This window comes from Cygnus olor, chromosome 14, assembly GCF_009769625.2.
Source record: "Cygnus olor isolate bCygOlo1 chromosome 14, bCygOlo1.pri.v2, whole genome shotgun sequence".
Classification (NCBI taxonomy): domain Eukaryota; kingdom Metazoa; phylum Chordata; class Aves; order Anseriformes; family Anatidae; genus Cygnus; species Cygnus olor.
In genome coordinates this window covers 16,223,711-16,251,283 of record NC_049182.1, presented here as the reverse complement: position 1 = coordinate 16,251,283, position 27,573 = coordinate 16,223,711, and the positions used below count along the sequence as shown (strand labels likewise).

The 27,573-nt window shown below is 38.1% G+C and overlaps 1 protein-coding gene across 3 annotated transcripts in view; it reads left to right on the top strand.

Annotated features, from left to right (window-relative positions):
- The window catches only part of TENM2 (teneurin transmembrane protein 2), a 1,590,996-nt gene that overhangs the window by 1,227,102 nt on the left and 336,321 nt on the right, over positions 1 to 27,573 (top strand). The window contains exon 1 of one of the 3 annotated variants that reach the window (XM_040574033.1): positions 12,824 to 13,160. The exons of the other annotated variants lie outside the window; for them this stretch is intronic. Within the exon in view, the coding sequence (XP_040429967.1) occupies positions 13,115 to 13,160 (46 nt within the window). The 5' untranslated portion in view covers positions 12,824 to 13,114. Of the gene's footprint in view, positions 1 to 12,823; positions 13,161 to 27,573 lie in introns of those variants that run through there. 3 annotated transcript variants of the gene reach the window in all.

Below are 27,573 nucleotides of genomic sequence, written 5' to 3'. Positions count from 1 at the left end.
CGCAGTGCCATGTCTCGTACTTTCTCTGATAACCCTTCATCTCTAGCTTCCTCTTCACCTTCCTTCCACCTCTGCAAAAGGTACTAGTGGCTAAAGACAGATTTTTCTGAAAACTCTGGAAAATGGTCAGTGTGGGTTTTTTGCCCACATTGAAACTGAGAAGAACATATCACTGCTAAGTGCAGCTCAGCACTCCCTGCTACCTACAGCTGGAATTACACGTGTTCTGAGCTCCAAGCTGCATCTAACAGGTATATATATTTTCACCGGTTGGCTGCCCATAAGCACCTGGGCAGACTGGATAGGATGTGTTGTCTTTTAGCCACTGGCAGGCCGATCAATGGATTTTTTTTTTCTTGCTAACTACAAAATTGTGCTGGCTGTGTTAGGAAATACCATTTCAGCTAGGGAAAAAACAATGCATACAGTAAACCCCCGAACCCTCCAATGTTCAGAAGGATAGGTGATGTTTCTTTAGGCATAGGTATAAAAGAAATCTGAAGAGCAAGAAAATGATTTTATAGTGTTTTTACCTTAAAACGGGAAATGGGATGCTGGCTTTCCCTTTATTCCTTTCTTCTGTTTTTGTCTTTGTTTGTTTGTTTGTTTTTACTAAGTACTGATCTGAAGAAGCAGATTTGGGGAGCACTGTGCCGAGAGCAAAAGGATTATTTTAAAGACTTGTTGCTCAGCGTTGTTTATAGGAGTTTTGTGTTCCAGGAGCCTTCTAAAGTCATCAATGATTCAGTGCCTTACTATATTCATATTTGCTAGAATGAAACCTTGCTCTATCTTGAGGAGAAACATCCCTTAGAGTCCTTTACCTAGTGCAGCAGTTCCCAGTCTTTTCTAGGTGAAACCTTACCAGAGAAAATTGGCAGTGACATTTCGCCCTGGATCTAGCTTAACATCTTCTTATTTTCACCAGGACTCCTGTTTCTTTCTCACTTCTACCTCTGTGTCTCAGGATTGCGACTGCTTCCTTGGTTGTCTATGCTGAGACTCACTGGCTCTGCTACAGCCCAAGAGCAGAGCAAGCAAGTCACAATGCTAGGTCTAAATGCATCAGACTGACTCTAAGTGAAGCTTTTGAAGGCATTTCAGAATGTGCTTGCTAGCATAGTCTCCTTCCAGCATTTTCTTTTCTAGCATATTTTCCATGCATTAAGACTTACACGTTGGCTGAAGCAAGATGCTTGGGTGCCATGCCGTGCCCTGCCTGTCATACAAGCATCATGCCTCAGCAGGTGAGGAACTGTTACACTTTTGCATGTGGCATTCAAAGTAACTATGTTCATAATCATCTTTGGGAATACATGAATATTGTTTTCTTACATGTGTATTAGGTTAACACTTTGACAAATAATCATAATGAGCAAATTGAAAATTTTGTGTAAGCATTAGTTATTAAACCCTTAAATGGCCCTATAAGGTATCATTACCACCATTATATTGACCACATGAAAGATAATTCTTTCCCATGTTCCGGCAGTGAATCACAAACTGAGATGTAATTTGAACTCCAGAGCTCTGGTTTCAGTTATGGCCTTTGCACGCCTTAACAAACCGACTCCCAGGAGTTGAATGCAACTTTTCTGAACAATAAAAATATTATTGATTACATTTTTTTCACGTCATCACACTAGAGATGAGTTATTAGTACTAGCTGTGTGTTTTTTTGGGGTGTGGTTTTTATTACTGCAAATAACATTTTTTGGATCTAGGATGACTTCTGTAAGTATATTAGTAGTTGTAACCTTAGGTATTGTTTTGTGCTTTCAAATTACTGCAGCAAGATATTATCTGAAAAGTGAAAGGCTATGTTCAAATGCTGTTGAAAGTTAAACTCAAGTGGCAAAGAAATGTCCTATACAGTTGATTACAATCATGATTCTGTATAGGATGTTATTTTTGTATATTGCTCTGGTCAGTTTATAACCATTAAGAAGGAATTGCACATAGTAATGTATTTAGACTCCAGGGAACTCAGTTGGCCTGTATGTTATAATTTTTATTTGTTGTTTCACTTCAGGACAGCATATGGAGTCATTATCCACTTAATAAATGAAACAGATGCAACCTCCCTTTCCACTTGGTGACTGTTGGTGTGGGAGTGGGCAGCATCTATCACCTGTGCAGACTGAGAAATGGAGGTTCCATCAGGGCTCTCATTTCTGTCTTCTCCAAGGACAGCTGTCTTTTTTTGTTTGCTTGTTTGTTTGTTTGTTTGTTTTCTCTCCCTCTTATTTTCTTACTGCCTAGAGTAATGAACCTTCCCTAGGAATGTATAGGTGATGCAATGGCAATGTCCCTTGCACTGGTAAAGAGAGCAGCACACTCCTGTCCCTTATGGCCCGTGTGTGTAATGTTCTTCAGTGTATAATGGCTGGCATGTTGCATGTGTGAGTCTGGGAGGTGCATGTGAGAACGTAGGAAAGATGTAACCGAGGAAATAAGTTCAGTGTAGTTTGAGGTCATAAGGGAACTAACTAGCTGAGGTAAGATTCCATGTAATTGCTTTGCTTAAAGATTGCAACAGTTGAATATTGAATGAGCTCGTTGTAGCCAGAGCAGAAACATTTCCATGTCTGCACATTGTTCTTTGGAATATGTACTGATTCTGCATGTCCCTGTCTCCCTCTGTTGTTCAGTTTCCTACTGTTTTTTTCTGTGCTTTTTGATGTGTTATATATTTGAATCGTAATCAAGTGGCTAACAATGCAACTATATTTTAATAAGGTGTTATTTGATTATAACAATTTGAAGCTTGTAGTTCTGATCGGACTCATTTTTTCACTCTGCAGTGATGTAGTTAAAAATTCACTGGAATTCTGCTTTAAAAATTGTTCATCTAAAGTGAAAACTGTATACCTTAATTGTTCATTCTTACTAGCTATCAGCTGCATTAATTTTGCTTTTTATGCATGAGCAAAGCTCACAGACTATACCTGTATAGGATGTTATTTTCTCAAAGAAAAAAAAAGATCTGTTTATACAGGCACCTACAGCATCAGCCCTGTCATGCTGATGGCTGTGGCTAGACAGCATTGCCATTAGCATTAGCCCTTTGGCATCACTTTTTGATCAGCGAGCCCTGCTGAGCTGTTCTGGTATTCCTCACACATTGCAGCCATAACCAGTATCCAGAGTGTCTCTGCTCTCTTCTTCATGGAGCTCTCTCTCACTTCAGGCATCACTAGCTTTGGTTTATCTCAAAGACTGCCCTTCTCTCTTGCCATCCCTCAGGAGGGCCTTCTGGCAGTCGCGCCCAGCTCCACAGCGTTTCAGGTGCTGCTTCACATGGCCACGACACCAAATAGTTCTTGAGTTCATCTAAACTGGCAGGCCGAGCCATCACCTAAGAAGGTCGTGGGCTTGTTCATGATTTTGCCTTCCTCTTCTGGTACAGACTGTTCATTTTTTCATCTTCCCCCTAAGATCTAGGTGCTAGAACCCCGTCCTTCAGGGCTGTGGCAGGGCCACCCTACTTCTCCTTCACCCTCTGAGGTGAGTGCGGCCTGCAGCGGGGCGGGAGGGAGACGGTGCAGGGCAGTGTATAGGCCGGGAGTCTCCTCCGAGAGGGCAATGGGTGTCAGGGGCTTCCTCCACAGCCAGGCTGAGCTTGTACAATGTGCATTTAAATCTGAGTTAAAAAATAAAAAAATAAACAGCCACCCAACCAAACCAAAGCCAGGACTTTCTAGAAAAACCCATCCTTCCCTTTTCCTAAGTCTTCAAACGGAGGCTTAGTTCTCTCAAGTGGCAGAGCGCAGGCCAGGGGGCAGCGAGATGGCAGGGGGAGCCTTGATTTCTTTCAGCCTGACCCCTGGGCAGCTGGCAGGGTTATCTGGGTGATAGAGGGACTGCTCCAGCAGTCCCAGCACTCAAGTCTGTGCTGTGACAGAGGTTAAAGCCGCCAGTGTGATGCCTTCGGCCTCCCAGCCTTCCACGTAGATATGCCCGTGCGGCTGCCTGCAGCACACTTGTAACAGCCTGGCGGGCAAAGCAGTGGGCATGTAGCTCAATAGCTTGTGCACCGTGTCCTGCTTACTTGCTGTGCAATAAATACTGGGTGTCAAAACAAAATTTATGAATGTGTGACAGGTTAGTGATTAACACAACTCTAGTATGGTACGTTCAAGCGTTCTGTTAAGCTTATGTGTAGAGATAGGTCGGTCTCACTGATTTACCTCAACATACTTCACCTTCTAGGTAAGAAAGGTTCCAGGTGTGGTGTTGTGGAGTACCTGTGTGGTAGCCTAATTTCACGAGTTGCACTGAGACCTCTGAGCAAGGTTCTCTAGTTGTATGGGTGAGCAGTTCCTCACTCCCCACTCCGGTAGCTGAGGTCTTACCACGGGTACTGCATGCAGTCCAGACTCCAGCTGGTCGTTTCACTGCATGTAGAGCTGTTTGGGGATGGCACCTCACTCCAGAAATGCAAGGCTGTCAATTGATTTTGCACGGATGTTATTTCAACAGCATATGTAAGGAGATGTATGCATCTTTATTGCCGGGGGGTGTTCCTGAACTAACTTTTTCTTCTTGCTGCCTTTATGGTAAATGCTTGCTTTCTCTTGTGAGTTTTAAATGTCAGCAGATTTTGAAAGTATTTCAGTAACACTCTTTCATTGCTCTTGAAGGATTTCTTAAGAAGTGTATAGAAATGTTTCCATTCTGGTGAATAACAGAACATGAAATAGAATTACGTATTGAATCATACATTCCCTATGATGATTGAGTTTGGTTAATTTGTATCAAACTAAGAAGCATTTTAAAAATAAAATTCATGGCACAGTTTGTTTCATCACACTTTTTTTTTTTCTCATCTTGGACATGTATTGTTTGATGTCAATTGATGCTCTGTGAATTTGGTTAACAGAAAATCTGTTAGAGTTGAGACTAAAACTAGGTGATACAATTGAGGTAAGAGGAGCAACAGAATGTTTAAAACATCCTTTATGATCCACATATTGCATGATTGGGTTCACATCCTTTATACAAAAAAAAAAAAATCATAACAGCATAGCATTGTTTTATATGATTATAGTTGTTTTGAAGTTTTAATCAGCAGAAAATGTAGCATGAATAAGAATTAAGGTTATATAAGCTTTCATTAGGGATCCAAACATTTTCCCATTGAGGTCAATAAGCACAGTTTTAATGGAGTATCGGGGATGAAAACAAAGAAGCTAAAAAACTAAGAATTTTTTAATGCAATGATACCCCTCCCTGATCTCTTCAACAGTAGTTCTTTTACAAACCAGCTGTTATCTCTAAATACTCCTCATAGCTAGGGGAACTGACAGAGAGAGAGGAAGAACATTTTAAAGAGCACTAAAAGAAGGTATCAGGAGGTTCTGGGAAGGAGGAAGTGGAGGCTGTTGAACAATTTGAGCATTTATAGCCTCTGGCTATATAGTCTGGCATATAGTCTCTGGTTTTTCCCCAAGACTGGGGCCCTTAAATGTCATGCTTTTGGTGTTGCGCATTAAGATGAGCACTCTCCAGGAAATGTGTGGTGACTCTATTATATTGTATGGTGTAGTTCATATCTATTCTTGGCAGCTTCCAGAGGTTTCTTAGATATTCAGCATCTGAAATTGTACTGTTTTATCCCACATTTCACAAGTAAGTATCAGATTATTGCAGGAGAGAGTTGTCTGATAAGTCAAGTTTTGAATTGCTTCTGTGATTTTCAGTCTTTAACGTTCTCTCCTGTGATAATTGTTATAATAAACTGGTTAGGTGAAAAATGTTAAAATTAAAAATAGTTGACAGTGTTTTTTTACATAACAACTTTTTCACTCTGACAGAAACTCTGTTTACTGCAATGCTTTTGCTCTGATGTCTCTGAATTCACAAAGTTGAAGAACATTCCAAATAGCAGCCAGATAGTTCTCCAGTTCTCCACTGACACATTCTCAATCGAGTTTCCATGGAATCAAAATCTGTGTATTCTGAAGAAGAAAAGATTTAGGGGAAAAAAAACGTTGGGTGTTATTATTACATGTTGTTTATGTTTTAATACAGCATGTTACTTGTTACGGATATTTTTAAGAGAATGAACGTACCTAAAAAGACACATCTTGCTATTTATAATGTGATCTGGGTATATTTCAGTTGTCTTAAAACCAAAACTAAAGTGTGCCTTTATTTTTTTTTCTATTTTTAATCATTCTAATTTGTAATATTTTTGCTTTTTATAGAACTTTAGGTATTTATATGCTTTAATGAACATTTCTGACACTTTTTAACAGTTTGCTTAAAATGCTGTCTTAAAGTTCTCAAAAGTCAATCGTGTCGTGTTCCTGCTGTTCTCAGCATTCTAAGCAGTACTTCATATTTACCAAATTTTTTTTTACTCTCTTCCTTCACTATGCATTCTCTGTTTCTGATGTGACAGAGATAAAAGACAAGAACAGGTGTTTTGTTTCATACCAAAGGTTAATCAAAACAAATATCCTATGTCTGATGAGAGCTGATGGCATGCCAAGAAATGTGTTTTAAGGGTGTTTTTATTCACCATGTCAAGCCTTCTTGATGGAATTTTATTCTATGCTCTGAACCAAAGCAGACGGATTGCAAACAAGACTTTCTTGAAGCTAGCCAGTTATTATTATTATTATTATTATTATTTAATTATCTAGTTTAGTCATAGTATAGATACAGCATGAAACTGTTTAAGAAAAAAAAAAAGGCTTATAATAAGTCTCCACAAATATTCATGCAGCAAGAAGGGATTGTGCTGTTGTTTATATACACTGTTGTTAGGGCATTGCTTGTAAAGCAAACTGCCATGTTTCTTACTTTGCCACTTCTGTGGTAATTGGTGGTGGTGTAAAGTTAACATGTACATCATGGGTGCAAAAACTCAAGTCTTGAGAATTGTCTAGGAGTCTCTTAGAGATAAGTGGAATTTTAGGTGCTCTGTTGCAGGACATGGCTATTCTGTTTCAGCATTATGTGAGACAGTTTCAAGCATTTCCTGAATTCTCAGGTGTTTGTTAGTTGTAGGGTGAGGCCTAACCCTGTAAGACCTTTGCATTGTAAATATGAAAATTGGAGTTCTGGTGTGAAAAATATGGATCAGGACATTAGTAAAGAGGAGCAAGTGTTAAAAACTAAAGCCTTTTTTGTGTTTGCCACTTCTTCTACAGTACCCTGCATTAGAGGTGGAAACCCATTTTTCTCTTTTCAACTTGAAACTTAATAATAATAATTATATATATATTTTAATTTTTTATATTTCTTACAGGCTTATTTTGTCATCTAAGGGAAGTCTTCCCCATTTGGAAGAGTATTAGGCATCTTTGGCGCATGGCACAGATCAAGCTCAGCTCCAGGCAAATCAACAGCTCTTTGGATGTAGGCATAACAACAGATGATTTAAGGAGGTTTCTGGATTTGATTCTGAGCTTCCACATTATCAAGGAAATAAGATTGTTCCAAGACAAGCTCACAAAATGGCCATGTTTTTGACCAGCTCTGATTATTAGGGAATGACAATGGTTGCATTTTAATTTGTTGACATAATTCTATTTTTTGGCATCCATATCATAGGTGTAAGTATTATCATAGGAGCAATGTACAGAGCATCTGGAATTGAACTCGTAGCAGAAATAATCTGAGAATGGAAGTCTGCCTGAATATAGGTCAAGTTAGTGCATAGGAAACCAACACATCTTCAAAGCTGTGGCTCAGAGAACTACGGAATGCTCAAGGGCATACTTAAGGCATGAATGTTGCATATTAATTGAGAGGACTGGGCAGAAAACTCAGTTTTGTTCAGTTAAGTGTATTGCCCAGTACTCTAAAATTAATTGTATGGTGTGTGATGCTATGTACTCTATTGTAGAGGTGTAGATCCTTACTTCCCAGCGAGAACTTAAATTACCTAGTAGTGAAGAAAATCCTTTATGATCCATATAGTTCCCTCTTGGAAGGTGGCTGTCGTCTTCGCAAGCAAAACATCTCTGCACAGTGTGACAGAGCTCTCAGGCCATGTTACAGGAATAAAGCGTGGCAGGCAGACCCGTATGTACCCATAGGTAAGTTATTCTTTCCACCCGTAAGGTTAACTGAGGCACAGAAGGCTCATACGAACTGGCTGCCATAGATGAAGGTAATCGGTTTACTGTTGTTTTAAAAAGTGTAAATCTTCCGTGAGAGATATTTTAGAAATTGTACCAATGACAACCTTAAAAGGCCCTAGCGTGTCACTGTGTACAGAGCTACAGCTGGAGAAAAAAATTGTAAACAGAAATGTACCAAGCAGATAGCAGTGTAAGTTGGTGTCACTGAAGTCTGAATTTTGAAATGTCATTTTTATCTGTATTTCTGTATAATTTTACATGTAAATGCAATGGAAAAATGTACATGTCCTTTTGAATAAGTGTTCCTGAATAACCAGAAATGTACAGATTATTTCCTGTTTTAGTTGTTCTTCAAGTAAAAATTACAAAAGTATTGATTGATTTCCATTCATTCATGAAATAGCTGATTTCATAATATATTAACACTTCTTTATGATATAGAGAAAACTAACACCTAACTTTTAGTGTTAAATTTTAGTTGTTATCGCTTACTGAGCTAACAATAATAAGGATCAAAGATTATTTCAGTAGCTGTTAAGACATCTTTATGACTCAGAGTCAAATTATCAGCTGCTTCTACTGGAGTTGTTCTTACTGGTGTTTTCTCTTTGTTTTCTTTGCATGACACTTGGCTATTTCTTCAATAGTATATCGCTAGTAGTTGTACATCAGTTCATTCAGCCATGCATGTAGTGTTTGGATCAAATGGAGGTTGTAAAGAATGTTAATTTACCATGATGCTGTCACATGTATTCAGTTAGGCTCAAAAAGCAGTATTTAGGTGGTTTTATAATTCATACCAGCTACAGCATCGCATTTGCCTTCACTGTGCCAGGTTACATGTAGCTCATGTGTGTTCAAAGTCCTTAACTTGTTCCTCTCACTAATTAAACTGATGATGTTTTTTGTACCATGCCAATTCATCTTTTGTCATAAATTGGACACTGGGACGTAGAGTATAGACAATATAAGGCATAAGGTATTTTCTGATACGCTGTGCCTCTCTTTTAGTGCTTGTGCTACACAGTTGTATTTCCTTTGAGTGAACATCTAGGTCTAGGGAACGGTGGCTGGGGAGGGATGAAGTGCCGTTCTGCTTTTGTAATGATTGTGGTTTAAGAGGATGATCCAAAGGTGTTATTGAAACAAGGATTGTGGGGGGAAAAGGCAATATGTTTTATTAAACCAACAGATGTAACTGGAAAAAAGAATAGATGCTTTCAGACACGGTCTTTCTTCAGGTCTGAAACAGAAGAAACAAAAAACATCAGTTCAGTGTTCATGCCATCCAACTAGGTGATCGGTAAAGAAAAAGTCTTTGCTAGATGTAAGTACAGAAGGATATTGGAAAGGGGCTGTAGTCAGTAGCTCTTCTGCATGGCCAGAGGCTTTCAATTAGCTCCAAAGGATATATAGAGCATGACTTTTTCTGTCCAGTAGTCCCTTTAATAGGTGACAGCTGGACAGAAGTACTTTTGTCATCCTTTGCTGCTGTACTTCCCCATAATTTGTTGTCATGACACTCCGTGTTCTAGATAAAGCTGTTGATGCAGTTTGCCAGCAGGAGGGGTGCTGGGAGGGGGATTCACGATCAGTTAACCAGGGAAATGTTTTGAATGTCAGTTATGTTATTTCTTCACTATTCTATTATTATGCAAGGTGTAAGTCACAGACTTAGAGTATGGATTTGCATGCAGGCTGCTTAAATCCTCGACCTAAAACAAACCAAGGAATGGTCCAGCTTTGTAGCAGAGTGGAGAAGTAAGGGATCAGGAGGTGTTCTGTGATTCAAGTTGAGTTGACTTAGTCGGATTGGATTGAGGGAAAACTCAAATTAATTGTTGGAAAACTCGAGTTGTTTTGTTTGTAGTGGTGAGTGTATAAAAAAGGGCTGGAAATCAATTATTAGTATCTCTGCACAAAATAGCATGATTAGTATGTTTAGTTGTGTAGTTATTCTATAACATTCAGGGGTATGGTTTCTGTACCTAGTGGAGTACTGCTGGAGGAAGCTCAAGGAGAAGCACATTTCATTGCAGTAATATAGTTTTTGTGTTGATGTTAGCCAAGACCTAGTTTGTCTTATGGAAATGTCGCCAGTTTGTAGAATAACTTACTTCCGTAGGAGAACAACTTGATTTCCTCACTGGAGCTGTCAGGATTTAAGCAGTTCAGTGTCCAAACATTTTTAGTTCAAACACAAGGTCAGTCCTCGTAGAGAAGAATTTATTTGGTAGTACATGAGCTTATGCTTCATTTTAGCCACTCAATCTTGTGTCTTTTTTGAAAAGGGAAGAAAAAAAAAATTGTATGCATGTTCTCAAGCTTTTTGTTGACCTTGAATGTAAATAGAGATTTTTGATTGCATTGTGAATTTGTTGATATGCCTGTGAGAATGAAGAGATACTTCTAGAAGTGTACATGCGTGGTTTTGGGTTTAGATAATTGTCATGAATATAACCTAGCACATTGTAAGATATGTAGAAACTGCTTATCAGGGCTACCATGATAAAAGGGAAATAGACAGGAACGTTTTTTCCCCTCAGTTTGTTCCCTCTTTATTATTACTCATTTTACGATAAGTGACCTCAGGCGTGTATATATGCATGCACATACAGAAGAAGTGAGCTTCTTATGGGAACTTGAGACCTCTTTTTTATCTTCACATGTTATTTACCTTCATGTCTGAGAGAGAAAATGGCAAGCCTTTAAAGCAGCTGCATTGCTCAAGCTAGATCCCTTACAGCAGCAGAGCAGGAATAAATACTTGATATAAATTATCCTGCAAAATGCTCTTCTACTGGGTCAGGCTAAAGGTGTATTGGTACTCCATGGGAAAGATGTGCAAATGCCCAGTGTCCATATGATTTTTTTTCTTTATAATTAAGAAATCACCTGAGCTTATGTGATGGTGGTTGCTCAAGATTCATGAGAATCTGATTTTAATGGATCTGTATTTATGAAGGTGTATTGCCACCCCTCAGGGGACAAAATGATAATGTGAAACACTAACAATTGCAAGTTTAGAAATAAGTGTGGGGCTTACGGCAGTCTTCAATCTCCAGCTTTACAAGAAATCCAAAAACTGGACTGTGCCTGCCCAAAGCTTAATGTGTGGGTTTGTGTTGAGGTTCTTAATACTCTTAGAGAAACATAAGTTCTTGAAAACCTTCTGGCACAGTAACAACATTTAAGTATTCAGGGTTGAAATTGGTTGTTGATTCCTTGATAATCATTTGTGAATTCACCTTCATAATTCACCTTCATAACCTCCTTTCTAGAATTGGGAAGTCTTTACAAAAGGAGATAGCGAGCTGTGTAGAGCTGTTAACACTTTTTCTTTTTTTTTTTTTTTCTTTTTTTTCTTTTTTTTTAAAGCATTTAGGTACCTTTAGACCAGGGTGCCTAAAAATAGCTCTACATGACTTGCCTAAACTAACACAGAGGTGTGCTGTACATTTGAGCTCTGGATCCAGATTTCCAGCATCTTATGCCACTGACATAGTCCTTCCTTTTCCCTAGCGGAGTTGAGATGCTAGGATCCCCAGGGAGGCCCAAACAGGATGCCGCAGCAAAGGGAAAATGCATTGTGTCTTTCAGGTTTGTTTAGCTTTCTGCTGTCCCCTTAACCTTACGTCTCCGTGTGACAACCGAGTCTGACGGAGCTCGCGTTGGCTCAGCAGGCAAGGATGGTGCCTTTAGCCTAGACGACCCATTGGCAGTGGGCCAGCAGCCTGCTGGGCTTGACCTGAACATGATATAAACAGAGCAAATGGAAGAAGCTCTTCTAATGTTACAAATGCTGTATATAGAAAAATATATATTATAAATAATAATAATACAAACCTGATCCTTCATGAAAATGAGCCCTACTTGTATGAGGATTTACTGTGGGGATCTTTTCTAAGTGACTAGGAGTTCATAATTTAATTTGACATTCTAAATTTAGTACTTAGCTTGTAATTGCTTTTTTAAAATCCTAAATCTGATTCCATCTTTGACTGATTCCTTTAAAAATGTTAGTTCTGGGTCACTTTTTTGTCTCCTCCCACTACTTAGTGCAACTTCATGGTGAAATAGCAAGGTGCCTAGAAGAAAATGTCTGTACGATCTCTTTTCTGAAACAGATTTATCAATGCTAATATGTTTTGTTGCTATGAAAACTCAGTTATCAACATTAAACATTTGTTCAGTCATTTGTTTATCGGTGGCAGTTTGTTAGGAGTTATAAGTGGAATTCCATCTGCCAGTTGAACTATATCGTAAATTGCTGTAGCAATTAGCAGCTACTGGGCTGGCGGGGGTGGGGGCCGGGGAGGGGTTGTCTGTCCTAATGGGCACAGGAGCTGAATTGCACGTAAATGCACCTCCGAAGGTGGCTGAGGGCGATCTCAGGTACACTGCTCACAAGCGTGCCAGTCGGGCGCAAACAGGCACACATTGTGATTATCTCAGTTTTCAAACCTGGAAGAGACAAGAATGTGTTGCTAAATGAGAGAGGCAGTATGTCGTGCTCGCCGAGATAAAAACAGAAGCTGCCAGACACTTTGGCTTTATTCTGTGAATCCTCCGCTTCCAAACTCTCCTGTCTTTTCTCCATGCTCATTCTCCCTCGCATTCTCATTCTTTCTCTTTCTCTCCTCGCTGTCTCGATCTCTCTCTTATTGTTCTCTCCCTCTTTTTCCGTCTTTGATGCACATACGTTGTCACATTTCATTGACTCTCCCCTCTTCTCTGTTCTTACACTTACGCCTAGTGGTGCTTTAGCCAGAGCTTGCAGCATCTCAGGCGAGTTTTAGTCATGTGTGAAGCTCAGTTTGATCGAGCGCTCCTTTTCTGCCTTTTCACTCTTGCAAAAGATTAAAAGGTGGCGTCACATCGCTCCCCTGCTCTTTCCCGCAGGAGGGACTTAAAAGGGACAACAAAAACTAATCACTTTCAATACGCGTTTTCTTGCAAAAAAAGGGGACTTAGCTGTGCAATTTGAGGCTGGTGGTGAGGATTGGGAAGGCTAGAGGATGCTTCATACTGCTAACAAGGGAAGGAAGCCTTCAACTGAGGCAGGTAAGAAGTGCCTGGATCCGGTGTTTCACAGAGTGGCTTGATCGGAGCGGTAGGTTTTCAGCAGATTTTTCAGATATTGTAGCTGAGGAAAGCAACTGCAGCAAGAGGCAGCATCGGTGCTGTATCAGATTCCTTTTGTTTAAGATTTAAAGTATGTGCTGTAAATTGAATTAGAAATGGCTTTGCAAAGAAGCTGTATTCACACCGAATGATTTTTCCCTGTTTCTCTGTGTATCAAAATAAAACAGAGCCGGCTTTTGTGAGAGCTGGACTTTGCTTAGGGTTAAATTCAGTGTTTGAATGGGAACAAGAAAAGCTTTTGAGTCTTATAACCTTCTAGGGGCTTGGCATTCTGCAATTTGGTTACAGCAGCTGAACTAAAAATTAATTGTACTTATTTGCTATTGATTTGCTAAGGTAAAATCTAGCATCGAGTTTAGGTCTAGGTGAACATGGTTTGTTTGCCTGGCATTTCATCAGATGAATAACTATACCCTTTTAGCCATACTGTAAAACCTATTTCATGTTTATGTTTTGTAAATTGAGATTAAGTATCATCCTGAATGAAATACGTGACTAAAACTCATAAACTGCATCTGTGTTTAGTAAAGCAATCACCAAATTAGAATAATGGATTTATGTCAGTTGTCAAATGGAGTTAACTCTGAAAGTGCTGTCCACAAGTGCACTTCGATTACAATAAAGGGCTTTCTGCATAACAGTTATTGAGAGGAGCTAATTTATCAGGCGAAACGTCTGAACTTAGGTCTTGTGATACCATAAAATTATATAGCTTAGAGTGTTTGTGGTTTGGGGAAACGTGTCCTTTTATTCTATATAAACATGCATTCAGGCTATATAGGGATTCCAAAAGGAAAAAAAATACTTGTAATTTTAAAATGTTACATGCTGGTAAGTGCTTTTTATTCACAAGTGAAATATTTAGCTAGTGGGACTTCTGTGTCTGGTCTTCCCTGGCTTTGGTGCTTTTTCCTCTCCCTGCATTTCTGTGCATTTACAGTTGCTGTCTGTGTGAGCAAACTAGGACCGAACAGAAGGAAGGGATTCTGTGAGCAGCAGTGTTCTGAATTCATTGTCATAGTGGAAAGTGAGCAGGCATTCAAGGATAGTTAGACCTTTATTAGGGTTTCAAAGGAAAGCAAACAATATTGCAGTGATGAGAGTTACTTGTAAAAGTACAGTGCTAATTAACTGTCTCTGAAAGCAGAGCTAGGAAAAGCTAACTTGATATTATAAGCTGTCAGAGTAAACATTGTTTAATAGGTAGATTTTAGAGTTGCAGACCTACAAATGGGCACACTGCAGATGGAAATTAATACGTTTACTTGAGAACTTTTGTCTTCGTGCAAGTTTAGCCTAATGACTCAATCCTGCATGCAGATCCATGAATACACAATGCTATGTACCTTGTAAAAAGCAGTGGCAGTGCTTTCTGCGTACATTCACAGTAGCTGATTTTACAAGATAGGCAGTGACAAGGCACCACATAGCTGAATGGGATCAAGCCCCTAGGGAACTCTAGTCTCCCATCAGTGTGCAGGGACTTCATGTGTTACTACTTCTACCTTCAGTGGCAGTTACTCATGTATATTCATCCTCATATAAAGGGACAGATTTTTTCTGAGGATGTATAATCAGACAAAAGAACCTGTAAATGTTTCACTGATTTATAGTGGGCATTTTTATTCTGTAATGCCAGTTTTGTTGAGTTTCTGGCATTGGCATTGCATCTCTTTTTCTGCTTTCAAAATTTTTCTACATGTTCTTCCAAGCTCCTTTGATGGTTCAGATCTGTTTTTACTGCGTGTTGGATCAAAATGAAATTGAGGAACTTGTCCAACAAAAATGGAAGTCTTGGATGTAACGTGGTATTGTAAATGTTATCTTGTGACTTAACTGAAGTAAATCTAAGTGTAAATGGTAGATGATTTTCAACATGGATTTGTCATTAAAAAATAAAAATAAAAATTGTTCCATGTGAAATGGCAGAAAACTAGGAGGTTGAAGGCGAGCTAACTTGATCTGTTTGAGCCTAGAACGCAGGATCTGAATTGCAGATCATTTCTCTCTCATTTTGGCATTCGCTAACTCTGCCCTACTAGATTTTAAATGAGTGATTAATATAAATAGCAGCATTTTACTGATGTTCCAGTAGATGTTGCTGGAGAGCAAAGCAAAGATTATTTGATAGAGGAAAAGAAATGCAGTGAGATTATAAAAGCCAAAGAAAAATCTCAAGGTAAATGGTTATACAGGCTGTTGGTAATTTAATAATATGAGACCAATACATTTTTGCATCATCATCTTAGATTCTATTCAGTCTGAAGAAGTACATATACTGAAATTGTTAAACTCATCACAACTGTGGTCTTTTATAGGTTTGCAGTTTTTACTTACCACTTTTAACATTGTATCGCTAGTACTGCCGTTGTTTCACGTGCGTATTTTCTCCGATGAAGGGCTGAAAGATTATCCTTAAAAGCATTATCTTTTTAAAAAAAGTTCACAAACTACAAATGCTCAATTATAAGTTAAGAAATGAAATACATCAGATCTCAAAATTAGTAGAATTCCAATGCAGCAAAGTTGCTTTCTGTTGAACAGCAAGAGGTTACCAAATCAACACATAATGCAATTTAAAAAAAAAAAAAAGTGAATTAGTACATTATCTTTCTTAACTATGAACAATAATGACAACATCTTTTTTTCTATGTGCCTAAATTCTGAGAGAAATCCTCTGATGAGTCTCACATTAATAAATTGAAGTAGAGTAACTAATGGCAAATGAGAGGACAGAAAGCTGTGATGTCCTATTCTGAAACTACTGTGTTAGTATTAATCAGATAAAATGATAAAGCAGTCCCAAAGGAGTGGAGGATTGTAGTATACAGGCACTAACTGATGCAATTTCAGGCAACCACTGACCTCTATCTGTGGGAATATTTATTTTTGGAGATGATCATCAACCGTAACTGATTTCAAATTCAAAACAATAATGTGTGTTGTGTTGTTTTTTTAATGCTAGCTTTTCAAGTAAAGTAGGATAAATACACAAAACTTGGTCTAGTCGTAACTAGCAGGTGATTTCTCTGCATTCAGCTGGTTTGTGTATCTATTTGTACTGTAGCTAAACAAGGAAAACAAAAATTAGTTGAAGATCTTTTCAAGATTAGGTTTTGTTTTTAGAATTAACCTTACTATGAAGCACTGGAGGAGCATGGCTTCATTTATTTTATTTACTTCGTAAAAAAAAAAAAACGGTTTCTACTTGTAAATGGGAAAAAAATGCAGGTAGAAAAATGTGTTGGTGATCTCTACAGTCATCTATCTCATTTAGGTTGTAGATTATTTATTACAGTTTGGTTTTAATATTTTGTCTGCTGTTATTTTTGTTACTCTCCCCCCTCCCCGCAGAGGCATGCACCAAACTTTCTTCAATCTGACAAGCCTTAGGATGATGTGTTTTTTTCCATTCATTAACATTTTGTGTAATTTGTTGTTGGGTCCTGAGTTTGGGCATGCACACAACTGTGTACGTACTAAGGTTAATTCCTTAATCTTTAGAAAACTGTTTGCATACTTCATATGTTGAAGACTAAAATCCCGCTGTGTCTCATGAGTATGCTTTTGGAAGCATCCATATCTATATGCATTTATTGAATTCGTAAATGCATCTATATTCATTTAGTGAATTGTCACGGATAGGTTTTTTTTGCATTTTTGCTTAGGCTCAGAAGTTTGTAGGGTTTTAGAGTAAATTAGAATTGATATTGAGCCTTGTGCATCTCAGCTGGGCATGGGCACAAATTCATAAGCACTTCTACATATGTTTATTTTACAGTTCTATGTCATTCACAAAAAATAAACCTGCCTGTTATCAGTGAGAGAGTATTACCAGAATTATGTTCTTTTACCTTCCCTACTTTGGTTTACTTTCAGACTTGTCAGTTCAGTGAAATGGTACGTAATTCAGCTTAAAAGATCGTAATATGTCATCAGTTTTCAAAGAGAATTCCCTGTTGAAAACATTGGCAAATTCATTTTAAAGGCTTATGACACAATATAGCCCCAAGGAATAAACTTTTATCTTGGTATTTCTCAGCTCTCAAAGTGATGAAGAGAAAAGCAAGCCTACTCTTACAGTGGAATTCTTTTTACGAATACACTATGAAAAGCTCAGGATAGCTGAACAGGGTAAATAATTCTGGACCCAGTCCAGCTACTGCCACATTTCTCAGTAGTAGCAATATTGTCTTTCTGTGTTTGTCCATGGCTGCACGTGTATATATAAACAAAGACACAAGTCTGAATCTATGTATTTTAATTTAAGCCTACTTCAAATTTAAACATACATAGCTACTCTCGCATAATTGGAGTACAGGATGAATGGACGTCTGAGTTTACAGTAAGTTAGTGAGATATAAAGCCACTGTGTACATAAGAAAAGGTACAGCAGGTAATAGTAATGAGTGACTTATCCAGGAAGATTGTTTCAAAATGCATCTATATAATTTGTTCCATCTGTGTGGTACTTACATTAAAGGTTGACATAAGGTGAGTCAAAAAATAAAATAAAGGATTTGGCAATGAATTTGTCTTAAAGATGTTACTTCTAAAAGAAAAGACACGAATGTGTATATTTTTCTTATTTCTGCTGAAGCAACTCCTGAGTAACTTAAAGGAGCGGACATAGTTCCTCTTCTAGCTGTATTTTGTAAAATCTGTTTAGTTAACACAGTTCTTACTATCCCTGTGCATACAGCTTTTGAAAGATAAGAGAACTCGGTTACTATCTATAGCTTATAATAGTTTTAAGAAAATTCAACCCATAGCTCATAGCTGATTCCAAATCTAATAACGCTTGTATTGTTATCATTTGCAATATGATTACAACAGTGCAAAACTTTTGTATTAAAAAAATGAAAATCTTTATCCTCACCCCACCCCTCCCCACCCCCAAAAAAAAAAAAAGCTAAAAAGCTTTGTAAAGTAGGACATTTTTTCAGATCCTTCACCTAATCTTATCTTTGTGGCATCCCAGGGGATAACATGATGAAAAGGTATTCTACGGGTGGTCCTTCTCTATACAACATAAGCAGTATTGGAAAAAACCTTGTATATTTCTGAGGTATTTTGATGTGACACTCAATACAAAGTATTTTCAGTTTGAAGATATGCCTTTTATATTTCATGTGTTCATTTTGCATGTACTTGCGTTAATTCTTTTTCTTACACTTGCCCACAAAGTATTACTAAGCAGTGGCTCATAACAATGTCAGCTATGCTAACATTGTTGTGGAGGAACATATAGTCTTTTCTGTTCCCCTCAGTTCTCTTTGCTATTGGATTAATGCCTATTCCGAATAGGTTTTAGCTGACAAATCCAACTCCTTCAGCCCTTTCTGTTTCATCTAAATGTCAAACCAAACACAGGCTTGTGTACAGGTTTTTTTCCTTGGCAGCAAAATGGAGACAAGGAATCTGCTGCAAGATGGTATCATTTGGAGGCGGGGGGGGGTGGGGGGGTGGGTGGAATTGTTGGTGCTGAGTTGAGAGATTTTTATACTTTCCATACGTACAATAATGACTTCTTTCCACTAACTGGGAACTTACAGTTTTGTGGTGCTCCCTCTCTGGCTGTTATTCATTCTTAATGAAACCTGGATTATTTCAATATTTATATTGATATTCATACTTTCAGCTGAATTGTGTACATCCTGGGGTAGGAAGACAATGGTGTGGCTGGGCTAGAAGGACACAGGTGAAAGAAAAAAATAGCAAGAGATTCTTCATATCTAGAAAATACAAGAAAAAACATCTAAGAACAATTCGTGATTAGAGCGAGAACTGTGACATCAAATACTACATAGAGATTTCTCTAAGGCTGATCTATTGTGACGTTGCTCAAGTATGTGTACATGCACATAAATAATGTATAAGTACCATACATATATACATACAGTCTCTAGAGGTCAGTAGAATGTAAGGAATGGGCAGATGTTCAGCTTCTAATATCAGACGTGGAGATGCAGCCTATCAGTTGTTGCTACCTAGCAAAGATGAATATGTTGCTAATGAAATTTGGAAGTGAAGTAATTAATCAGAGTTAACAAAGAGCTGAATGAAAGAGAATCATGTCTGTCTTGTTGCGGAAATGAGTGTAAATTATTTGTTTGGGGCAAATTCTTGATAAATGCTCATTTACGTTGTAAGAAACTTGACAGAAATCCAAACCATGATTATTGTATTATAGCTGATTATATTGTGTTGCCTTACTACCTTTTCTGAGAGGATTTTAGAATGACTGAAACAACAATTAAAACACTTTTTGCGACAGCATATGTCAAATGCTAAACAAACCAGGAATGCAGAACAAGCAATGTGTTTCATTTCCATGTTTACCCAGTCACCCTTGGTCAGCCTTAACAAATTAATTGTTTTAGTCTTGTTCACCTTCTTCTAAAAGGAAATCTTCTGAAAGAACTGATCACTTCTGGCTAAAGGTTTTATCTTCTTTTTAAGAACTGTTTTGATAGTTTCTTGCAGAAAGCTGCAAGTTTTATTTTTGTTTTTTAATATCCTTTGACTTTTTTTTTTTTTCTGAGAAACTAAGCAGAAGTGAAACTTTTATCTCTGGAGGAGTTACTTCGAATTCTAATTTATGCTGCAAGGGAAAAGAAGTTTTATGTTTCTGGTAGTGCTTTATACATCTAACATCAAAATTTTAAACAACGATAGTTCTTTTGTGTGAAAGAATAGAAGAGAAAGGCAGGAAGGGATGTGGCCGATGAAATGTGAGTTAAACTGGTAGGGTCCTTTCAAGGAGATCTGCATTAGAGCAGGCAAGCAGTTCTTGTTGTGTTTGTTTCACTGTTGTTATGGCTTGAGTGCAGAAATTTAATTGTATAGTAAAAAAAAAATAATTTTCAGTGTAAAGTGTTCTGAAGAATAAAAGTATGTGATCTGAATGAAAAAGTAGAGGTTTAAATAGATTTACCTATTCTGGAACATACACAAGATTGTCCTCTTTTATTTCCTTGTTTTTACTAGCATCCTATGTTTCCTCATATTTGTAAGAAACATTCAGAGCAAAACAATTGGAAAACTTGCTGATACTCACCAAGCATTAATTCACCAACCACTGATTGAATGCTTCACCTTGAGTCCATAAAGAAAACACAACAGTTCTTAAAAAGTGGAACTGGCCAGTGTGTGTTACATACCCATACCAGTTACACAAATGATCGTGAGGCAGCGTAGGTCCATTTAAGGCACCGATACATGCCAAAATGTACTAATGTAGCTTTAGCAGTTTAGTTACAATTGTAGAATCCTTCAAGTTGGGAAAGACCTTGTGATCATCTAGGCCACCCTTATTTGCAGCAGTGTGGTTGCACGGGGCTTTTAGTACCTCTGAAGGTGCTGTTGCTGCCTACTCATGCTAACTATACTGGGAAAAGAAATCTGAATCCAGAGTCAGGCTGAGTTACAGTCACGTGCAGATATTGATGTATAAGTAGTGTAGCTAGACAAATGTATCTGTGTACACAGGTATTCGGGATTGTTTTGTAGGTTCTTTGATTTTCTCTTCATAAAAGCAATTCATGTGGCATTTGATACCTTTCTTCTGTTCACGCTGTAGTTCTCTTCTGTGTTGTAAAATATTGATAGCGTACAATTCCTGTCCTAGAATTTAGTTAAGTTACTGATTCCCTTTTTACTTGGCTTCCAGTTAATTCTGTTAGTTTGCCTGGAAGCTATGCTTCAAAAATCTCTGCAATATCTCTTGATACTCTAGAAGGCATCTTTCAAAATAGTTTATGAAATTCTTTTTTCGTAGCAAGCTAAACATAGTTAATGCATGCAGAAATCTTTCTTCTTTTACATCCCCCAGTGTTCTTTGAGTATACTCAAAATTTTCTCTACGAATTCTCGTGGTAAAGCGCTGTGCTTTCCCTCCATTGCAGAAAAAAGTGCAGTCAGTTTGGCTTTCAACCATAGCATTCCTGTTAGTTCTTTCTTACTCTTTTACAAGGAATGACATTTTTTGGTTTGTTTTTTAGTGATCTGAGGAGTTCCCAGGCCAAGACAGTACCTCTTTGAGGCATGGGGCAAGATGACATTCCTAGAAAGCAAGCTAGGCTAAACTGAGTTTCCCTTGGACACCTCGCTGACTTCTGAGAGGGACTTAGTAGGTAATTAATGTCTGGAGAACACTGTCTGGGGGAATACCTGCTTGTTTTCTGTTTTAAGCACAAAGAAACTAGTATAGCCCCTCAGAATTTTATACTGTGGCCTTTAATATCAAGTTATTTTATGTGCTGGAATTAGTGCTGAAGAGCATTTGTCTGTACCAGTGCATCTGTAACACCGAAGACCAACTGAAGTTGATATAAGCAAAAGAGATGCTCTGTAAGTGGACATTTATTAAAGTTGAAGGATGTGACAAAAAAGAACTATTAAAAGCAAATGGTTAAGAAACAGTTATTTCCTCACTTTGAGGTGACTGTGGGCTTGGCTTGTAGATATTTTATGTATGTATATTTGATTTTGCTTACCTGTTCTTGCATTTGTATGATTATGAGCTCTCCGTCAATAAATGATTATTACATAGCAGCGGTGTTCCATAGTTTTAGGTACAGTGATACTGGGCCTAAGAAAGCATTCAGCCCGTGCACCTTTAAAGAGTGCATACAGTGGTGCTTTGAAAGGATAATTAAGAGAACAGTGGGCAGAATCAGGCATGTATTTTACACCCTGCACTTCAAGGGATGTTATTGGAGAACAATGGGTGCGTTTGAATCCACAGCCTAGTAGACAAGCCATTTTATAGGTTATTGTATTAATAAATTGTGTGGTATTTAGGATTGGGGAGAACTTGATTTCATGACTTTGTCTTTTCTAGTTCTGTGTTCACTGTTCTCTGTGACAAGAGAATTTAGAAGGAGCATTTAGAAAACAGGACAAAAGTGCTCACCTGCAAAAACAAACACTTCCGAACTTTGAGAGAATTGTGTGCAAACTTGCATAACCGTGACAGCTGGATGTAAAGAATTCTGAAATGACAGTAATAACCAGTATCAGAGTAAAATTACAAATTAAAATGCACGTAGAAAAATGGAACCACTTAAATTGAAATAAAGTGTCACCATAAGCTGCTGACTTCATCTTGAATGCATTCTGCTGTCTTGACAGTTGTTGTGGATTTGTTAATACTAAATCAGTAATTGTTGGCTTTGAAGAGAGATCCAACATCTTCAGCAAGAGCTTATTAACTGTAAAATATGGATTGCCTTTACCCTAACGGCCTCTGAATCCCATTACAGAGTGTGGGATTTTAGTAACTCTGCTGTTGTTTCCGGTGGGCAGCGAGTGCAATGTGGAAGGGCAGGGGTTAATGCAATTCATCTCCTGTAATTGTGAGTCCTCTATCAGTCCCTGGGACTCTCTTCCCTAATGCGGGGAGTGCAGCTTCAATCACACACCCCCAAAATTCCAAGCCCAAAAAAAGAGAGTGGGAAAAAAAAAAACACAAACCAACCACCCTGAAATTGCCTTCATTACCTACACTTTGTAAACAGAATAGAGATGAATAAGTTGATAAATAAGCAAGTGCCAAGTAGGCTGCAGTCTAGAAGGGGTTTTCAATTGCTATCATTATGCCAAGAGGTATATTGAAATACCTCTTCAGTCAATATCATTATATTTTTAATTACTTAATTGCATTGATACTGTAATACTCTAATTGGTTTCCAAAAACATGAAAGCACCTTATTCCTTTCCTCTTCAACGTACAGTGTGAAAAGTGTCAACGAAACTGTAAAGCAAACAAACAAAAGGAAAATGAGCAGTGTGAGTTGTTCAGAGTGAAACTTGTGTACGTGAAATGGTAGCTGCTTGGGTCGGTCTGTCTAAACTGCCTCCAGAGGTAGTGCATCTCTTCAAGGGGTGATTTCCTTAAAACTTCACAGCAGAGGGGAACATGGAGTGTTAAGTCTTACTGGTGGGGAGGGGGGTAGGAGGTCAGTAGGTAACTTCCAGCACCTGCTATGATTGTTTGCAGGTGTTTCAGGGGGATTTTATTTATTTATTTACTTACTTACTTACTTACTTTTTTACATTTTTTTTTGATAGATAAATTCCAAATGCTAGAGGCAACTTGCTTCTGGTTTCAGAATAGGATCAAAAAGGGAAAGACTTCAACAGATATTGCTGGATAACTTGAGAGGGTCTTGTCAGTGTAACTTATAGCGTAAACAATATCTGAAATACTGATGTGCATGCCCTATAATGAGTTGGGATTAGTCTGATTCATGAAGTCTCTAACTAAGACTTTTCTTTTTAAATAATGACAACGGGAATTGTTCTTCAAGGCAATTACTTTGCTTTTGAAGAATCACAAAATACTTGTAAGGGTTCCAGTTTTCATAACTTTTTTCTTCATGCTTTCTTCAGTGTTTTGTTTGCTTCTGTTGTAGTGTTGCCTACAAATACAACTGTTCACTGTATTATGAATAGCTAGGGTCTTGCAGTCAAGTAGTAGGAAGGGCTAAAGAAGGGTCTAGTACGAGATGGATTATTTTGTTCTTTGAACACAATTGGTGCTGGTCATGTTAGTTATGTCCTGCCTGTATTTATTAATGGCTCGTACTTCTTTTGTAACAGAACCTCGGAAACCAAAAGAGAGACATCTTTAAAGTAGTCTGAATTTCAAACACCACTGTATAAATATAAAATGATTTATTTTTTCAGTATTCTCTGTTAAGGTTGTGGGGCCTTGCAGTTGTCACATGTGTGCTTGCTCACATGTTCCAATGAAGCCTGAATTCACGTGCTGTGAAACTCGCACCTAGATAACCTGCTCGTTTAAAACATAAAGTGAAATTAGGACACAATTACCCTGTTTCTTGATTGTGGGGTAAATATGTTTTCTTCTCTTTTACAGGAAGCAGTGGAACTTAAATGCCTTCCAGTATGTTATACAAATAGGTCAATGTTATTGCTGGAACCCGATCAATTTGTCAGCAAACCACTTTCCCTGAAGCCACTTCTTGATTTAGATTGGGTAGGGTCCATACTTCTCAGTAGGTCAAGGTCTGGTTGTGTTAAGTACTGAAATATGTGGGGAAGGTATGATCCATGTGTTGGTGTGTTAACAAGATAATTGTAACCTACTTACATAATGATGTAGTATCTGAATAGTTGGAAGGTTTTCTTCTTGCTCCCAAGCAGTGTGAAAGAAGAGGCTGCTTGGAGAAATCAGCTGTAGAAAGTGGCTTTGTTGGACTGAGTCTCAGATGGAATCTATTCTAATCAACAGGACCTAGATGATAATGATAGAATGAGGGAGTATATATTGCATTTCTACATTTGAATTTTGTACTAACCTCATGATTTTGCTAGAGCCTTTTGAAATGTACTTAGTAAAATTAAAAAAAAAAAAAACTAAGTAGAAGTACTGGTATGGTTCCTAATTAATGTGTATACTTTTCAAGTACAGAATTGATAGAAGTCAAGAAACAAGGTTTGGTGACACAGGTGTTGCCAAAAAAAAAAATCATTTTAATAATGAAATTATAATGAAGGGCAATATTACAGCAGCTTTTCTCACTCTTGTGTCAGCAAGGTTGATGTGCAATGACGACCATCACAAGAGTAATCAGGGTTTGATAGCGTGCTGTGCAGGTGCGTAGCGTAGTGCACGTGCAACTGAATAAGTAGAGTAAAACAGGAACCTTTGAAGACAGATTGTTTTATTATTTTTGGGGGATATAATAACCAGTAATTTGTGAGTTATCTCACTGCTGTTATGTTTGGGCCTTTTAGCTTCATTCAGTTTTATTAAAGCTATTTTGTTAAGCTAACAGTGTGGTTCAGCCACCGTGCTCTCTGGCTGGTGATGGATCAGTGATACGGTTTAATTACCTCCTATGTTTAAACCAGGTTTTACTTTAAAGCCCCTGTTTCATACAGTACTGTGTTTTGCAGTGCTACAGCTTGTTAGGAACGTAGATGGTAGAAGGCCTTTTTTACAGGAGGCTTGTTACGACTTTGTTGTTTCAAAGCTACACCACTGTAATTTTGTTCATAAGTTTCTAAACTGCTGTTCGAGAATGTACTGTATTTTGGAAAGTGCTTGCGAGGATTATATGCTTTTTTTTCAAATGCAAGTTTTATTTTCATTTAAATACATTTATACATCATGATTAAACTTAAACTCGCTTAAAAAAAAAAAAAAACACCAGCTTTAAAATAATTATATTTTCTCAGTTTGCTGAAAAGCTGACCTTGTACATTAAGTACGAACAGTAATTTGCTATCAAGATCAAATCACATAAACATTTGACATATGTCAGGAAGGTGGGGGTGGGCAAACAAGCAAATAAAATGTCTGTGCCAAAGAGCGGCATTTTACACTGACAAACAACATCAGTCTCTTAACCCAAATGAAATTATGGGAGAGTTGAACCTAATAAAGCATGCGGTATTTTCATTTTAATCTGTTAAACAAAAATACAGTGCTAGGGGAAACACTCAAGGGAGGTGGAAATACCTAAACATGGAGGTAAAGGATTTCCTAGCCAGGAATGAAAGAACTTCCACACCAGTTTAGGGGTCAGTTGTTAAACCCCAGGCTAATAATTTAGGAGAAAGGTTGCAGTCCAGTTTCCATCATGTAGTAAAATAAAATAGTGTATCAGACTTTCGAAGATCATTGCTTCCTCTTAGTAACTGTTCTTTTGAATTGAAATTTGATCTTTTCTGGACTTGGTAACACTTCTGTTTCTACTGGAATCCAGCCCAAAAAGAAGTCGAAGTTGAAGTCTAAAGAGGAATATAGTCATTTCAAAAATAACCTTTGGCTTCTGGAAGACACTTTCTGCAGCTAACGTTAATTTTCTGTGTACTTCCATCACTAAACAGTTCTTTACTTCAAGTGACAAAAATGTGTTTCCAAGTATGGTTTCAGTTGTGTAGGTTTGAATGAAGAATCAAGAAATAAAATGTGCGAATGGCATGCACAGGGGACCATAACCTGCAGCATCCATTTATATTTAAAGAACTAGATTGTGCCCTGTTGTGTGTACTTGGTTGATTAATTTTGTCTGCCTATGCTAAGAAAGGTGATCTGTCTGCAATAACTTTAATTTGGGAATAATGCAGCCTTGTTATGAGAATGTAAGTAACCTGGAAGGTTGAGCTAAATGTCTAAAAATAAGTAAAATAGTTAATACTTGCAGTTTGCCGATAATTGTATGCAACATGGGGGAAAAGCCAAGAAGCTATCTGAGTCAGGATTAGCTTTGTTCTGTCTGTAATCCAGGAGAAATTTCTGTTCTTCTTATGAAAATGCCTGCGAAGGAAATGTCAGGAGGCCTGGCAGCTTGAAGTCTGTCATTCCCCTCCCACCTCCCATGCCCTTGCTGTTTTAAGCAGAAGCAACTGCAGTTCCAATCTGATCAGTTGAAGAGTCCCTCCTGAAAAGTTAGATATATTTTCTTCCAGGGATGTTTATTTGAAATATGTGTGTTTGGAGGATGCAAAATAATCCATTCATATGTAATTCCATTATTAAATACAAGTAGTGATTAGCCTCTGACACTTTTTGGGTATTGCTCACCAGCTAAGCTTCCTTTCCCAGCAATGTGCAGATCACCGTGATCACCTGCTGATTTCAAGTTAGCTGAACAGTATGATTAGATCTCTTAGATAATTTAGGCTGGCATGGCAGCGGCAACAACCTCTGTTCATATTTTTTTCCATGAAAACCCCACTAGTTTACTAATGGTAGCCCCTTTGTCGTGGTTTAACCCAGCAGGCAGCTGAGCACCGCACAGCCGCTCACTTGTCCTCCTGGGTGGGAAGGGAGAGAATCAGAAGGGTAAACAGCCACGATTTCTGTCCAAAGCATGGCATCATGTGAGCCTTTACGAAGAAAATTAACTCTATCCCAGCCAAAACCACGACAACCTTACTCATTGTGGGAACTGGACGGCTGTTGCCGTTAGCAGCCGTGTCTCTCCCACGTGCGACTTGCTCTGTTCATGCTGACACGTTCCCACCAGTCACATAAGCAGCAAGCCTTTTCTACCTGAGCAGTGGGAGACATGTTCCTTGTGACAGTCTGAATTCGTTTAACGATGTGAAATGCAATGTCCTTTTTGCAAAGAATGCTTTCTGTGCAATCTTGGCATTGTATTTCAAATGTATATTAAACTGCACTTTTTGCAGGCAGTTTGCAGTGTCTGTATATTAAGCTCGAGCTATCCAGATATCAATAATTTTCTGTGGTGGCACATAAAGAAATTTTTTAATATTTATTCCTTCCCTGCCTTCTGATGGGGGGGAAAGAAAATGAACCTTTCAGGTACTTTAACAAAAGTCTATCTGC